The sequence below is a fragment of the Chrysemys picta genome, chromosome 9 (assembly GCF_011386835.1).
Source record: "Chrysemys picta bellii isolate R12L10 chromosome 9, ASM1138683v2, whole genome shotgun sequence".
NCBI lineage: Eukaryota > Metazoa > Chordata > Testudines > Emydidae > Chrysemys > Chrysemys picta.
This window is the reverse complement of record NC_088799.1, coordinates 138,905-155,399: the sequence shown is the minus strand read 5'-3', so window position 1 is coordinate 155,399 and position 16,495 is coordinate 138,905. Positions and strand designations below refer to the sequence as shown.

The 16,495-nt window shown below is 44.7% G+C and overlaps 1 protein-coding gene across 4 annotated transcripts in view; it reads left to right on the top strand.

Annotated features, from left to right (window-relative positions):
- The window catches only part of MELTF (melanotransferrin), a 69,696-nt gene that overhangs the window by 13,283 nt on the left and 39,918 nt on the right, over positions 1-16,495 (top strand). For 3 of the 4 annotated variants that reach the window (XR_002889908.3, XR_002889907.3, XM_024111932.3), the window contains exons 3-5: positions 3,008-3,107; positions 14,972-15,154; positions 15,503-15,659. Coding sequence is in view for 2 of the 4 variants with exons in the window: in XM_024111932.3 (XP_023967700.2) it covers positions 3,008-3,107; positions 14,972-15,154; positions 15,503-15,659 (440 nt within the window). In the remaining 2 variants the exon portion in view is untranslated. Of the gene's footprint in view, positions 1-607; positions 701-3,007; positions 3,108-14,971; positions 15,155-15,502; positions 15,660-16,495 lie in introns of those variants that run through there. The other variant, XM_042842922.2, reaches the window with a different exon arrangement.

Genomic DNA, 16,495 nt, shown 5'->3' with positions numbered 1-16,495 from the left:
CTCCAGTTTATGGGCCGGTGCTGGAGATGTGAGTTGGCCCTCCAGCCAAGTCACAAACCAACTAAAAAGTCCCAACAAACGAGAAGGTCTTCCATGTTTCATGGGCTTTTCTTCAGTCTGCCTTCTGGGCCCTGTTCTCATCATCTGTCTGGGTTGCCTTTTAAGTCTTTCCCCCTCTCCAATATAGAGCACTCAGCCCCCAAGCTCGTTCTCCTTGAGTACCATTCTCCTGCAGACCCTGTAGGTGACTAAATTAGCTAGGTACCTGAGCTGCCTAAATCCTGCACTGCCAGGCAGTTTAGCACCTAATCCATGCCTAAACCCTGGCAGGATTCACAATCTAGTGGACATGCTCAGAGCACAACTAAACCAACACAGAACAGCTAGGAGGCCAAGATTCCCCCCTGCTTACTTGGTCAACTGCAGCGAGGAAACTTAGCAGAGTTATGCCTCAGGCACAACTCTCTCCTTGAGACTTCCCCCCCTCCCACCATGTGCTAATGATCTACTAAACATTTGCTCATTGCTGTGCTACAAATAGGACTGCATGTGATCTCTGAGCCTGCAGGTATACTGAACTTTGCTCTCTGAGGAGGGAAGGGGAGGGCTAGTGTTGTGGGTAAGGGTTGGGGATAGAGGTCTGCTGTTTTATAGTGCCACGTTACCTGGACTTAGTTCCACCAACATGCTTCATGCTAAGGTAAAGTACAACATAATTTCCTTCAATAGCCTAAGCCATTTTAAAAGCATTTGCTAAATGCTCCATCCTTTGTTCCTAACTAAAACAGAATCACCAGTGAGAGTGGGCAGCTAGATACTGTGATGGGAACTTTACAAATACCATGGGACAGACAGACAGGGTCTCTCTGAAAACAGTGAAAAGTAGTGCCTTGCTAATACATTTATCAAAACGCCGATGTGAAATACTTCCATGGGTGTTTTTCCCTAGATGTCTCCGACAACAGTATCCCTGACATCAACAATACATAAGGCATTACTGAAACCAGCATTTATTATGTGGATGTAATCTAGGTCAGAACAGAAATTAGGGCTGATAAAAAGTTTCAGAATACAGCAAATAAAAATATCCTTGGATGAGCTTCCTGGGGGTACAGCATATACATAAACATCTCAGCTGATAATGGCCAAATTGTAGAGTGAATAAAAATGTAGCAACAAGTGCAAGTTGTGGGTTCAGCCCCAGAAATCAGGGCTCTTAAAACAACTGCATATAGGGCACTGATAGAATTTAAAGTATCTCTACTCTAGGGTCAGGCCAAACATAATCTACCATAACAGAACCTCTTGCTCCTCCTACTTCCTCTTTTACTTCATCTTAGGTCACAAGTACCATAGGCATTAACCAAACTTGCTTGAGATATAAAATAGACTAATCACTAGGGACTTTGGCCCTGTAACTGTTATCAGACAGAGTATGTATATTCTTAGCTGATTGGTAACATAATTTCCTTGACATACACAGTGATTAGTCTATCCATCTAGTGTTGCCCGGTGTCCAGTTTTCAACTGAACACCCAGTCAAAAAGAGAGCCTCCCCAGCCCGGTGAAAATGAGCGAGTGAGGGCTGGTCTACACTGGGGGGGAATCGATCCAAGATACGCAACTTCAGCTACGCTATCTGAAGTCCAAGTATCTTGGATCGAATTACCTGGGGTCCAGACGGCGCGGGATCGATGGCCGTGGCTCCCCCGTCGACTGCGCTACCGCCGCTCGTTCTGGTGGAGTTCCGGAGTCGACGGTGAGCGCGTTCGGGGATCTTAACGAGACGCGATATCTCGATCCCGGATAAATCGATTGCTACCCGCTGATACGGCGGGTAGTGAAGACGTATCCTGAGTGAGAGTGGGGGGAGAGCAACTGACGGAGGGAGGGAGCGGGGTGGGGTCTTGGAGAAGGGGCGGGGAAAGGGTGTTTGATTTTGTTCTGTCATTAAATTGGCAACCCTACCCCAAACCCATAGCAGAAAACCTCCCTCTCTAAAGGAAGCATATGTCCTGGTATTTTTCTGGATAGTGCCAGTTTGTCATATGCAGTCCTAATGGTCCAAGATGTTCTTTGGGGCAGCTATAATGTCTCCTTTTTTCATTTCATTAATCAAAATCCAAAGTGTTCAAGAGTATTGCTATACTAAGTAAAATTTGTTGTTTTAGGAACAAACAGTCTAATGGAATGAATGTTCAGTATGATAAACGTTTGGAGTGAAGAAAAAAATCAAACGAGTGCAGACACTCTCAGAGCTGTTGTTTTGTTTGAGATGAATATGAGTGGCACTTGTTCCAAGTTTCATGATGAACTCATTCCGATACAACGTTAATAGGGGGAAAAAAAACCTCCTCTCCAAGAACTATACCCCAGGTCTCTGCTGACTTTTTTCTTTTTTTTTTTTTTTACATTTTATACCAGCATACTTTTTTTTTTTTTTTAAAAGAGCACACTTGTCTTTGGTATAAGTATTTTCGATCCCTAAAAAATGTTGCCACAAAAGAGTCTCAGCTCGTGAACTTAAAAATATGGTCCCTTATCTTTATCCCTACCTTCCAGTTTGAGAGGATTACCTAGAGGTGAATGGAAAGCTAAAAGTGGGCCCAACTGATCAAAAATGGTGGGGCCACAAATTCACTCACAGATACTTAGGAGTGGGAGGCACACCAGCAAAATGCAGGGACCTTTCTGAAAATGAGGAGTACATAAACCACTGGGGTCACCACAGTCCTGTGCTATTCAGCAGCAGTAGGAACAACCTCACCACTGTTTTTAAATTAAAGACCCAAATCTGACTTTACAAATTTTTGGTGACACATATTCTCTGTCAGTTTATCAATAATCTGATTGCCATAGAAGACTATGAGAGAGAACCCTGGCAGCCAGAGATTAATATCTACTATGTATGTAAAGGGTTTATTGAATTTATGAAGTCTCTGCCCTCAGCTGGTGAAGGGATGTTAATAACTGTGATGAAATATAAATTCTGACTGTTTTTACACAGAACAATTTGGCAGATGCGGTGACATTGGATGGTGGCACCATTTATCAAGCTGGAAAGGAACATAATCTGAAACCTGTGGTTGGAGAAGTATATGATCAAGGTATATATACACAAAAGAATTAATAATGTTTACTGTGTAATCTCTGGGGTGAGGACTGTGTCTTCCTACCTGTTTATGCAGTGCCCAGAATATTTTGGGTGCTGCAGCAATGTAAATAATGATAATAAATTAAGGAAGGTCACAATGTGATCATATCTAAGGGAAAGGAAACCCTGTCCTTTCATCAAAGCAGAAACTATATTTTTTCCTAAAACAACCCATCGCCTCATTCTGAAGCCAGAGAGGAAAGGGAAATGCCCAGATATAGGATCCAGAGATGATAGAGCCTTTTCTCCTTTCAAGAGACCATTCTGACCAGTTACACAGAAAATCTCAGTTTATTCCTGAGAATTGGGTGAAATGTGTGGGGAGGAGGGCTGGGGGGTTTTTTTAGTCATTTTAGTTAATACATTATTTATTTGTCACTGTAGCGAGGCGGTGGGACACCCCACAGCCCCGCTGAGGGCCGAACCTCCCCTAATCCCAACGTGGGCGGAGCCACCGGGTCCGGCGCCTGCCCCTCCGAGGTCACGGCCCCAACCCGGAAGTATAAAAGCTCGCCTGCAGAGCTCAGTGGAGCCCAGGCCGGCGGAGAGCGCAGACGTCCGTGGCCGAGCTCCCGCTTGGGAAACAGCCACAGGCCGCGACTGACCTGCTGCGTCACTGGGCCGGTCGAGCCTACCTCTTGCCAGGTACCCCGAGGAGGACTGGCCAAGCCTGCCCCGGGCCAGTTACCCCGAGGAGGACTGGCCGAGCCTACCTCTTGCCAGGTACCCCGAGGAGGACTGGCCAAGCCTGCCCCGGGCCAGTTACCCCGAGGAGGACTGGCCGAGCCTGCCCCGTGCCAGCTACCCCGAGGAGGACTGGCTGAGCCTGCCCCGTGCCAGCTACCCTGAGGAGGACTGGCCGAGCCTGCCCCGTGCCAGTTACCCCGAGGACGAGCCGAGCCTGCCCTTCGCCACCTACCCAGAGGAGCCCATGCTGGTGGAGAGCACTGAGGACACTAGTACGGCCCAGGTACCCTACGAGGGGGAGTGTGGAAGTAGCCCGGGGACAGCCGACCCCAGTCTGGCTGCTGCACTGCCAGAGCCGATGTCAGTGTGTTGTGGCCAGGATCCCCACTGACAGCAGCGAGTTTCCGTCGCTGCTAGGGCCCCGGGCTGGGACGCAGTGGAGTGGGAGGGCCTGCGTCCCCCCTGCCACCCACTCCTTGGGTGGCAGACTCCTTGCCCTTACCAAGGACCTGGGCTGCTACAAACCCCGACCCAGCCCCTGCTTAAGGGCCTGGGCCTCTGACTGACTATTTGCTTGCTGCCCCGCCCTGATCTAGGGCCTGGGCCGCTATAGACTTTGCCTCAGCCCTTGCTTAAGGGCCTGGGTTTCGGACCTCTGGACTCAGCCCCTACTTATGGGCCTGAGCCCCTAACTGTGTGCCTGTTGCCCCGGACTACCGCCGGACCAGAGCGAGGCAGTGGGACACCCCACCGCCCCGCTGAGGGCTGAACCTCGGCCCAAACCTACTACAGTCATATAACTAAATACAGTGTACTCACGTTTATCCAAAACCCTATTATCCTTCCTAGTGAGTGAGTGAGTGGGGCCAGGACAGCAAAGGGCTCCATGAGCTGCTGCAGGACTGGGGACATCCAATTCCTGCAGGTGCAAGGTGCAGGGAAGGCTGCAGTCCTGGTAGGGCAGAACAGAGTCCTGGTTGGGGGGGCAGGTGTCTCTGACCTGCCCTGCCAGGACTGCAGTCTTCCCCCTCCCCCCCCCGCCACACCCTATGCCTGCAGGGATCCGGTGTCACCTCTCAATTATCCGAACTCCCAGTTATCCGAATAAAATCTGTCTCCCCCATGCTATTTGGATAGTTGGGAGTATGCTGTATATAGGGACAAATTCTACAGTTACACCTCTGTAAAGCTGGGGTAGACCACTGAATGTTTGGGGAAGCTGGAGAAGCTGCACTGAATGTTGATGAAGTCAATGGCATTAGTTCAGATTTATGCTACTGTAACTGAGAGGCGGATTCTCCCAGCAACCACAGGCCAATTAAGAATGGGTATTCCAGCCCACACAATGGTGAAATTGTGTCTGGCTCTAGTTTGGATGGACAATAAGGGGGAGATGAATACTTTTCATAAACACTAATCACAATTTCAGTCCTGGCTTTCGTGGAACACAGGAACTGTGCTCTCTAGTACCTGTAGGAGCACAAATCACTCAGAGGGAGTAGGCAGGGAGGAAAGATGCAGGCTGAGGGGCTGGCCAGGTGCACATCATCGAGAACATGCTGCAATGTGCACACTCCCCATGAAGTACAATGAGTCCCAGAGCTGCTGCTCCTCCTCTATATTGCCTTGTGGCATTCCTGAACCATTGCTTAATTACACAGACTGCCCCAAAACATGTGTATGGATATTTTAGGACAGAATATCTAAGGTAAAAATAGTTCAGGACAACTGGGAGTTCCTAAAAGAGACAACAGTAAAGGCACAACAGAACATAAGAACAGCCATACTGGGTCAGACCAATGGTTCAAATAGTCCAGTATCCTGTCTTCAGACAATGGCTGGTGCCAGATGCTTTAGAGGGAATGAACAGAACAGAACAAGTATCAAGTGATTTATCCCGTCATCCACTCACAGCTTCTGGCAGTCAGAGGATTAGGAACACCCAAAGCATGGGGTTGAATCCCTGACCATCTTGGCTAAAAGCCATTGATGAACCTGTCGTCCATGAACTTATCTAGTTCCTTTTTGGCCTTCACAACATCCCCCAGCAAAGAGTTCCACAGGTTGACTGTGTGTTGTACGAAGTACTTCCTTTTGTTTGTTTTAAACCTCCTGCCTATTAATTTCATTGAGTGACCTCTGGTTCTTCTGTTATGTGAAGGAATAAATAACACTCCCTTATTCACTTTTCTCACACCAGTCACAATTGTATAGAGCTCTATCATATCCCCTCCTAGCTGTCTCCTTTCCAAGATGAAAAGTCCCAGTCTTTTTAATCTATCCTCATACAGAATATGTTCCAAACCCTTAGTCATTTTTGTTGCCCTTCTCTGTACCTTTTCCATTTCTAATATATCTTTTTTTGAGATGGAGTGACCAGTATGCAGTATTCAAGCAAACTATCCTAATGTGGAGGAAAGATTAAAAAAAAATAGTAAGAGACCAATATGGCTGAATCAGGAGCTCTATAAGAACCTGAAAATCCAAAAGGAATTGTACAAAACATAGAAGGAAGGACAAATTGCCACGATGAATATAAAATAACAACAGAAACATATAGGGACAAAATCAGAAAGGCTAAGGCACAAAATGAATTACACCCAGCAAGGGACATAAAAGGCAATAAGAAGGGATTCTATAAATACATTAAAAGTAAAAGAAGGATGAAGGAAATTGCAAGTTCATTACTTAACAGATAAGCAGAGCAAATAATCGATGATAGAGAAAAGGCTGAAGTGTTTAATGCCTATTTTGCATCAGTCTTCACTAAGGGCTTGTCCACACAGAATTAGAGCATGGCAAGCCAGGTTATAAAAGTCCAGCGCACTAGCTTGCCATGCATTGTTGCCATGTGGACCCTGCTACCACACACTAAAAGTTCCATGATGTGCTTTGACTAGTGGCAGCTGTATTTGCACAGTGTCAGCACAGCGAGTCAGTGCATGACAGGGCAGTGCACTGTAGATTTACACCTCTGCTTGCTGCACCCTATGTTTTTGTATAGATGAATCCTAAAAAGGTTAATTGTGACCAGATGCTTAATACTATTAGCAATAAGGTGGGGAGGGGGCAAGAATCACAGGCTAGTAGTATATCAGTGTCAGAACTGATAATAGAACTTAGGTCTCCTGACTCTGAGGCCAGTTCTCAAGCCAACTGATCATGCTGTCCCCCTGATAGTAACTAAACACATTTTTTTTAAATCACATTTAAAAATACAGTCATTCTTGAAAAATGACTCGGGGCTAGAAAATAAGTCTTACTATGTGAGGCTTAAGGAGCTCAACTTACTCAACTTATTGAAGAGAGTGTTGTACGAAGTACTTCCTTTTGTTTGTTTTAAACCTCCTGCCTATTAATTTCATTGAGTGAAATTAATTTCAAGTGAAATTGAGGTCACTTGATCATTGTGTATAAGTACTGACACATGAGAAAAAGCCCTGAGAGTCGGGAGCCTTTCATCCTCGCTGAGAATGGCATAACAAGAACCAATGGTTGGAAGTTGATATTAGGTAAATTCAGCCCTGAAATGAGATGCAATTTCCAAGCTGTGAGGATAAAATATTGGAACAGCTTACCAAGGGAAGTGGTGGACTCATCATCACATGGAGTCTTTAAAATAAGATTAGATCTCTTTTTAAAATATAGGCTTTCTTCCAGCTTCTGGAGAAATTTTGTGGTTTGTGTGTGTGGGAGGGCAGGGGTAAGACTGCATGGTTGTGGTGGTCCTTTCTGGCCTTGGATTTATTGTGAATCTGAGTCCCCGTGTTCATTTCTTTACTTCATGAGTCATGGAGAGAACAGAATTGTCTGTTTGCATTGCCCTCAGTGTGTTTCTAGCACTTGCAGCTCTGCACTGAATTAATGATTATAATCAAAACTCATGTTTCAGGGCTTCTGCCGGTTGCTTGCAGGAATCAGAAAGGAATTCCCCTCCACCCATGCACAATCAGTGAATTGTATTCTGGGTGGTTGTTCCCCACCCCCCCTTCTCTGCACCTTCCTTTGAAGCATCAGAGATTGGCTACACCTGGAGATGGGACACCAGACACCGTGGGCTGGTGTTCTGAGGTGGTATAGAGAATCCTTTTTCTTGATGCCTGGCAGCCGTGTCTTGCTCATGTGCTCAGGATCATGCTGATTGCCAGAGTTGGGATTGGAGAGGAATTTTCCGCCAGGTCAGATTGCCTGGGAACTTGGATTTTTTTCACCTTCCTATGTAAGGTGGGGCATGGTTCACCTGTTGGGATCATTTGGGTATATCTCACCTAATCAATTTCCTGCCATTTCATGAGCCTTGGGCATTGGTGACACTTTGGTCTGTCCCATTCTGTCCATGTGGCATATAGTTTACCTCTCCTGAGGACTGAAATGCTTCAGTTTAACTAATGTCTCTGGGCTTAATATAGTGATAGCTGGGTGAAAAATCATGGCCTTTGATATACATGAGATCAGAATAGATGATCTAATGGTCCTTTCTGGCCTTAAACACTATGAAATTATAAGAGACTGAAAAAGAGTCAGACACTTGTTCATCCTGGGAAGCAGTGACTCTGAAAAAGACTTGGGGGTCACACTGAATAATAAGCTGAACATGAACTCCCAGTGTGATGCTGGGGCCAAAAAGGCTATGTGATGTCTGAACAGGGCAATATGGAGGAGGAGTAGGGAAGTTAATTACCTCTCTATTTGGCACTGATGCCTCCAACTACTAAAATACTGTGTCCAGGTCTGGTGCAAACCCTTCAAAAAGGATATTGAAAAATTGGAGGGATTCAGAGAATAGCCATAAGAATGATTACACTGGTTTACAATTTTTGAGAAGTCATCTGCTTCAGAGATAAAATGTGCTATTTATTATGTATTTTGATGTGCTGAATTCAAATATGACAATTAAAACAACTGATTGGCTACTGTTTCTAAGATATTTAAGTTTTTACATTTTATGTCTATGTATATTGTGTAGATAGTAGAGTTTTAATCATAAATTGTAAACCTAGGTCTTTTCATGTGTTTATGGTTGCTTTACATGATATTTCACCTGTCCTGTTTATGTAACACTTTAAAAATCAGCAAAAGGGTTATATAAATAAAATTTATTATGAAACAAAAGGCAAAAAACTATTATGTACATAGTTTAGTCCTATTCGGTGTCTACGTGGCGCTTCTTTGCTTGTCTCTTGTATTCATTAAATGGAGCATCTCTTGTCACTGTCCAGCAATAGTCTGCAAGCATTGATGGGCTCCATTTGCCCTGATAGCATTTCTCCATTGTTGCAATGTCCTGGTGAAATCACTCGCCGTGCTCGTCGCTCACTGCTCCGCAGTTCGGTGGAAAAAAATCTAGATGAGAGTGTAAAAAATGTATCTTTGCTGACATGTTGCAACCAAGGCTTTTGTATGCCTCGAGGAGGTTTTCCACCAACAACCTGTAATTGTCTGCCTTGTTGTTTCCGAGAAAATTTATTGTCACTAACTGGAAGGCTTTCCATGCCGTCTTTTCCTTGCCACGCAGTGCATGGTCAAATGCATCATCTCGAAGAAGTTCACGAATCTGAGGACCAACAAAGACACCTTCCTTTTGTGACGTTGTGCAGTCTATATGGTTTTATAAAAATATAAGTGAATATAATGTAACTGGGATATGCTTCATGCAAAAGGTCTCTTGTAAGGTATTATTACAAAGCTCATAATCTACTGAGTGTGATCATCCTATTTGTAGAAATGTACCACTCTTGTATCTAAAACTAGAAATATAAAACATAACTCTGAGGGCCTATTGTAATTATGTAAAGTGTGGGCCATTAAGGATGGTTTGGAATCTTGATGACTCCCATTGTCTGCAGATGGCTGTATTTACCTGTGAGTCTTCCTGTATATGTGTGTGCTGGCAAGTGAGTAATGAAGTCTTGCAATGACATGTGATCATGTCACCTGAACTGGAATCCATCTTTAACCTGGTGCTTTTCCAGTGAGGGGGGTTGAAACCCAGAGGGACAAAGGGTTCCCGCCTTATGCAAAAGATATATAAAGGGGTGGAAGAGAACAAGGGGAAGAGGAGCCATCATGAAGAATCCCCTAGCTATCACCTGAGCTGCAACAAGAGCTGTACCAGGGGAAAGAATTGTGCCCAGGCCTGGAAGGTGTCCAGTCTGAGAAAAACTTACTGAAGCATCTCTGAGGGTGAGATTATCTGTATTTAGCTTGATTAGACATAGATTTGCGCATTTTATTTTATTTTGCTTGGTGACTTACTTTGTTCTGTCTGTTACTACTTTGAACCATTTAAATCCTACTGTCTGTATTTAATAAAATCACTTTTTATTTAGTAATTTACTCAGAGTATGTATTAATACCTGAGGGAGCAAACAACTGTGTATATCTCTCTATCAGTGTTATAGAGGGCGAACAATTTATGAGTTTGCCCTGCATAAGCTTTATGCAGGGTAAAACAGATTTATCTGGGTTTAGACCCCATTGGGAGTTGGGCATCTGAGTGCTAAAGACAAGCACACTACTGTGAGCTGTTTTCAGGTAAACTTGCAGCTTTGGGACAAGTGATTCAGACCCTGGGTCTGTGTTGCAGCAGATGGGAGTGTCTGGCTCAGCAAGACAGGGTGCTGGAGTCCTGAGCTGGCAGGGAAAACAGGAACAGGGGTAGTCTTTGCACATCGGGTGGCAGCTCCCAAGGGGGTTTCTGTGATCCAACCCATCACACCTTTATCTTAGCTTCACTTAACGTTGGAAATTTTCCACGGAGGTACTTGAAAGCTGCTTGTGTTTTGTCAATGGCCTTGACAAAGTTCTTCATCAGACCCAGCTTGATGTGTAAGGGTGGTAACAAAATCTTCCTTGATTCAACAAGTGGTGGATGCTGAACACTTTTCCTCCCAGGCTCCAATGACTGTCGGAGTGGCCAATCTTTCTTGATGTAGTGGGAATCTCTTGCACGACTATCCCAAAGAAAACAGCAGTACTTTGTGTGTCCAGTCTGCAGACCAAGCAAGAGAGCAACAACCTTCAAATCCCCACAAAGCTGCCACTGATGTTGGTCATAGTTTATGCACCTCAAAAGTTGTTTCATGTTGTCATAGGTTTCCTTCATATGGACTGCATGACCAACTGGAATTGATGGCAAAACATTGCCATTATGCAGTAAAACAGCTTTAAAACTCATCTTCGATGAATCAATGAACAGTCTCCACTCATCTGGATCGTGAACGATGTTGAGGGCTGCCATCACACCATCGATGTTGTTGCAGGCTACAAGATTACCTTCCATGAAGAAGAATGGGACAAGATCCTTTTGACGGTCACGGAACATGGAAACCCTAACATCACCTGCCAGGAGATTCCACTGCTGTAGTCTGGAGCCCAACAGCTCTGCCTTACTCTTGGGTAGTTCCAAATCCCTGACAAGGTCATTCAGTTCACCTTCTGTTCAGAGGAGGAGGATGGGAGAAAATGTGGGTCCTGTGACACTGATGGTTCAGGACCAGAAGTTTCATCCTCTTCCTCTTCCTCGTCTGACTCAAGTGAGAATGATCCTGGTGCATCAGGAATCGGCAGTCCTTCTCCATGGGGTACTGGGCGTATAGCTGATGGAATGTTTGGATAATGCACAGTCCACTTTTTCTTCTTTGACACACCTTTCCCAACTGGAAGCACCATGCAGAAGTAACAATTGCTGGTATGATCTGTTGGCTCTCTCCAAATCATTGGCACAGCAAAAGGCATAGATTTCCTTTTCCTGTTCAACCACTGGCGAAGATTTGTTGCACAAGTGTTGCAGCATATGTGTGGGGCCCACCTCTTGTCCTGATCTCCAATTTTGCAGCCAAAATAAAGGTGATAGGCTTTCTTAACCATAGTGGTTATGCTGCGCTTTTGTGATGCAAAAGTCACTTCACCACAAACATAGCAGAAGTTATCTGCACTGTTCACACAAGCACGAGGCATCTCTGCTCACTTTGGCTAAACAGAAATGTGTCCCTTTGCAAAATCAAACACTGACAAATAAGAGAGCACGACACTGTATGATTTCTAGAGCTGATATAGGGCAATTTGTTCAGCAGAGTAATGTAAGCTTTGTTATGATTGCATCATCCATGACTTCTAGGAATAACATGATGCAATTCATATCATGTATGACGCAATATCAGCTTCAGATTGCATCATTCATTGTTTTGCCTAAAAAGCAAGTACTGTCCAAACCCAGTCATAGATTTATTCATAGATCCAGTCAAAGATGTATTTTAGTCATTTCTGGTTTAAATTGAGATCCCTTCCCTTTATAACTCACTTATCCTCCGCCATTCCCAAGTGAAGGGTCGTATATACTGACCCAATAGCATATCTTGAAAACTAGAGCCAATCAACAATTTTAAGCATCATTTTCATTCTCAGTGACCCAGAATTAGTAAAGTTTGACTACATTTGTTTCAGAAGCATTTTGGCTGTAGAGCAGTGTTATTAGATTGGAACGTATCTTATAGTTAGAAACTCCAGGAGCTTAATCTATTTATCTTATCAAAGAGAAAGTTGAGGGGTGATTTGATCACAGTCTACAAGCACCTATGTGCAAACAGAAATGTATCAATCTAGCAGACAAAGGTATAACAAGTTCCAGTGTCTAGAAATTGAAGCTAGACAAATTCAGACAAGAAATAAGATACAAATTTTTAACAGGCAGAGCAATTAACCATCTGAACAATTCACTAAAGGTTGTGTTGGATTGTCCATCACTGGCCATTTTAAAATCAAGATTGGATGCTTTTCTAAAAGATATGCTGTAGTTTAACCACAGCTATTGGACATGAAGCAGGAATTAATTCAGAGAAGTCCTATGGCCTGTATTATCCAGGCAGTTATAGGAAATGATCACAAAGGACCCTTCTAGTCTTAAAATCAATTAATCTATTTGCCCTCTCTTCTCCCCCCTCTTCCAAGGTACCTGGATGTTGTCAAAGGGCTTTTTACAAATTCCATTAAAAATGTAAAAAGCAACAGAGAGTCCTGTGGCACCTTTAAGTCCTGTGGCACACGGCTACCCTTCTGATACATTAAAAATGTGTCTTTCCTCAAGTCTAGTCTCTTCTATGTCTGGCTCCCCATCCCCACAACATGATTTGTTATATGCAGAGTTGGATTAAGATTTTTTCGGGCCCTGGGTACAAAGAACATTTGGGGCCCCTCATCCCAGGGGCACTAGAACTGGAGGGGGCAGAGGGACCCACCCCACCCCCCACTTTTTAACATGAATGTAGGTGTGAAGTGGTGGCAGGAGGGGCTGCGCTTTGTGGCGAGGTGATCAGCTCTCCTGCAGTGAAGCGCAGGTCCTGCTAGTGGCACCAGTCTCTTCCCAGTGGTGGTGAGAGGCTGAGGTGGGGTACAGCACCCCACCACCACAGGACCCCACCCCCTGCTCTTCCTCTCCCCCCTGAGAAGCTGGAGCCAGGCCATGGTAAGAGCCACCCAGGGAGCCCGGGCCACTGTGGGGAGCCCCAGACTCTCCACCTGCCCTGGGTGGCACACCCCGAGGGGCAGAGACATGAGCAAGGGGCTGTTCTTGGGCACTCTTTCCCCCAACCACCCAGGGCAGGTAGAGGGTCTGGAGCTCCCCATAGTGGCACAGGCTCTCTGGGTGGCTATTACCATGGCCTGCCTCTGGCTTCCGGCCAGGCCAGGGGGTGGGGCCTCAGGGGAAAGAGGAGGACCATGGGGCAGGGTCACAGTTTCAGAACCGGTGGCCCCCCCCCCACTTCTACACAGGTTCTGGTGCTCCTGTGGGGGCCCCCAAATTGGTTGGAGCGCCAGGCACGGGCCCAGCATTAATCCGAAGGTTATATGAATTATACTTAGCCATTAGTGCTTTCTATATTCCAAACACTACACAAAAATAAACAAATAAGTTAATATATGTTAATGAAAGAATGCTTGGGCCCAGACCTAGATGTCTCACTCATGCCTTGTAGGACTGTTAGCCTAATCCTGCTCCAATTGAAGTCAGCATGAGGTTTGCCATTTATTTCAATGGAAGCAGGATCATTCTCCTGGCATTTAGTGGGACTAAGATAAGTACAGACTGTAAAATCTGACCTTCTGTCCCTATTTCACTGAGAGGGAACTCAGACATAGGCTTTGTCTACATTAGCACTTTCCTTCAATTCTCCCATCGTCATGGATCCAGCCATCCAAGTGATAACATGATGGGAGTACTAGTGTAGGTAGTCCACTAGAATTTTAACCTCCATTTACTCTTACCCAGCTAAAAGCAGCTCTTTAATTATGCTGGTTAAATGGTAGCTAGTTGGTCTACACTAGTGCTCCCACCATTGCCATTAATACCACTGGTGGAACTGCTAGTGCAGCTGGGTGTTGGGAGAGAAATGTGAAGAAAACTGTAAATGTAGACAAGCCATAGGTGACATCCTGAAGTCCTCAGAGAGTAAGTTAATGGCACTTGTGCAGTTAGCATTCAGGAGTTTTCCAGATTAAGACTCACAAGCAGGTAAATTTCAAATTAGAAATTAGGCACAAAGTTTTAACAATGAGGGTGATTAACCAAACTACAAAGGGAAGTGGTGGATTCTCCTTGATGTCTTCAGATCAAGATTGGATGCTTTTCCTTAACCTTCAGTCAAATGCAAGTTATCTTTAGTCAAACACAAATTATGTGGCTCAATATAAAGGTAACTGGATGAAATTTAATGGCCAGTGATACACAGGAGTCGAATTAGAATTGTGGTGGTAAGCTTTATGAATTTGTGAATCACATCAACCATAAACTGGTGAAAATAATGTTTGCCCCTTGATACTCTTGGTGCTAATGGGCCCTGATGCTATAAAATAAAAATTAATAAATTAGAAGGTAATTATGGGGCTTTTCTTTTACAAATTAAAGTCTAAATATTTCAGCTAAATATGGCTTTATTTACAAAAACATTTACACAAGGAAGAAACAACAGGTCGAATTTATTACTGAGGTCAGTGGCGTCATACCAGGGATGTGATCTTTGTGCCCTTTGAATATGGATGAGGAAGATTATGAAAAGGTGTCAGGTCAATGTCTCTTATCGTAATACTGCTTCTATATTAGTTTCATTATGATCCCTTTTTGTTCCTATGCAGAAATTGGCACTTCATACTATGCAGTGGCTGTTGTCAGAAAAAATTCCTTCATTAGCATCAACAGTTTGAAGGGTGTAAAGTCATGCCACACAGGCATCAACAGAACAGTTGGCTGGAATGTTCCTGTTGGCTACCTCATTGATAGTGGTCGCATGTCAGTGATGGGATGCAGTGTTCCAAAAGGTAAGGGCTGCTGGGATGTAACCTGCTTTCCAGAGAGGCCCTGTCACTGAACATTGGCATGAATATGGGCTCCCTGGATAGTGGAAGCACTCACAGGGACAAGAACTTTGGCTTCTAGCTGATTTTTTCACCTTTCACCTCATTCTAACTGAGAATTGACCTGAAGCAGCTCAGATCAGAATTTAGCCCAGTGTATTTATGTATAAACTGTTTTTAAAAGCCAACAGAAGCTATTAAAAAAGTGATAATGTATAGAAATGTATAATTAAGGTTTGTTAAAATGTGTTTTTGCTATTTTTGGTTTTGGTTTTAGTTGCTAAAATATTGTTACCTTAATTTTACTTGTAGCTGTTAGTGAATATTTCAGTGCAAGCTGTGTTCCTGGAGCCAATAATGTAAATTACCCCAAATCCCTCTGTCAGCTCTGTAAAGGGGACGCATCTGGGCAGGACAAATGTGAAAGAAATTCAAAAGAGCAGTATTATGACTACAGCGGGGCTTTCAGGTAAAGCTTGGTGTTTAATGTTTAACATTTGTCTGTATATGCTGTGCCCATTGGCAAGATATCTGAGCCCCAATTGACTTTCAGCAGAATTCCAGAGAGCCAATGAATAAAGCTAGTAGAAAATCTGTTAAAACATAAAACTAAGTGAATTTATAATTTGAGGTAATCTTAAAATAATTTCACTATAATTTCACTTCAGTGGTTCCCAAACTTTTTGGCATCACACCCCCTTTTTAATTTTTGAGAAACTCTCATGCCCCCACCTCTCCTTTACCATCATCCAACCCCCCCCCCCCGTTCCCTGTCTCCTGACCACCCCCCCACCCCGAACCTCTGCCCCATCCAACTGCTCCCTGTCCCCTGACTGCCCCCTGAGTCCTCCTGCCCCTTACCCAACCCCTTCTCCCCTCGCTCCCTGCCCCCTTACCAGGCTACTCAGAGCGGCAGGGCTGGCTTATTGGAAAGCCTGGGAGGTGGGCAGGCGCAAGCTGCACTGCCCGTGCAGCGGCGTTGTTGCAGGGGAGGGAGGACGGAAGGGGAGGGGCCGGAGGCTAGACTCCCCAGCCAGGAGCTCAAGGGCTGGGCAGCCTCATGCGCCCCCCTTAGAATTTCTTCACGCCCCCCAGTTTGGGAACCAGTGCACTAGTACTCAGGCCAAAGGCATATCTGTTCTTTGATAAAAACTCTAGGTGTCATTACTTGTTTTGTGCATGGAAATCCCATTTAAGTTGTTTTTGTCTTCATCAATATTCACCTCCTGGGAAAACAAATCTTGATATTCACCTGATCACAGATCCATAAGTGCTGAACATGCTTGGATTTGATGCAATCTTAAC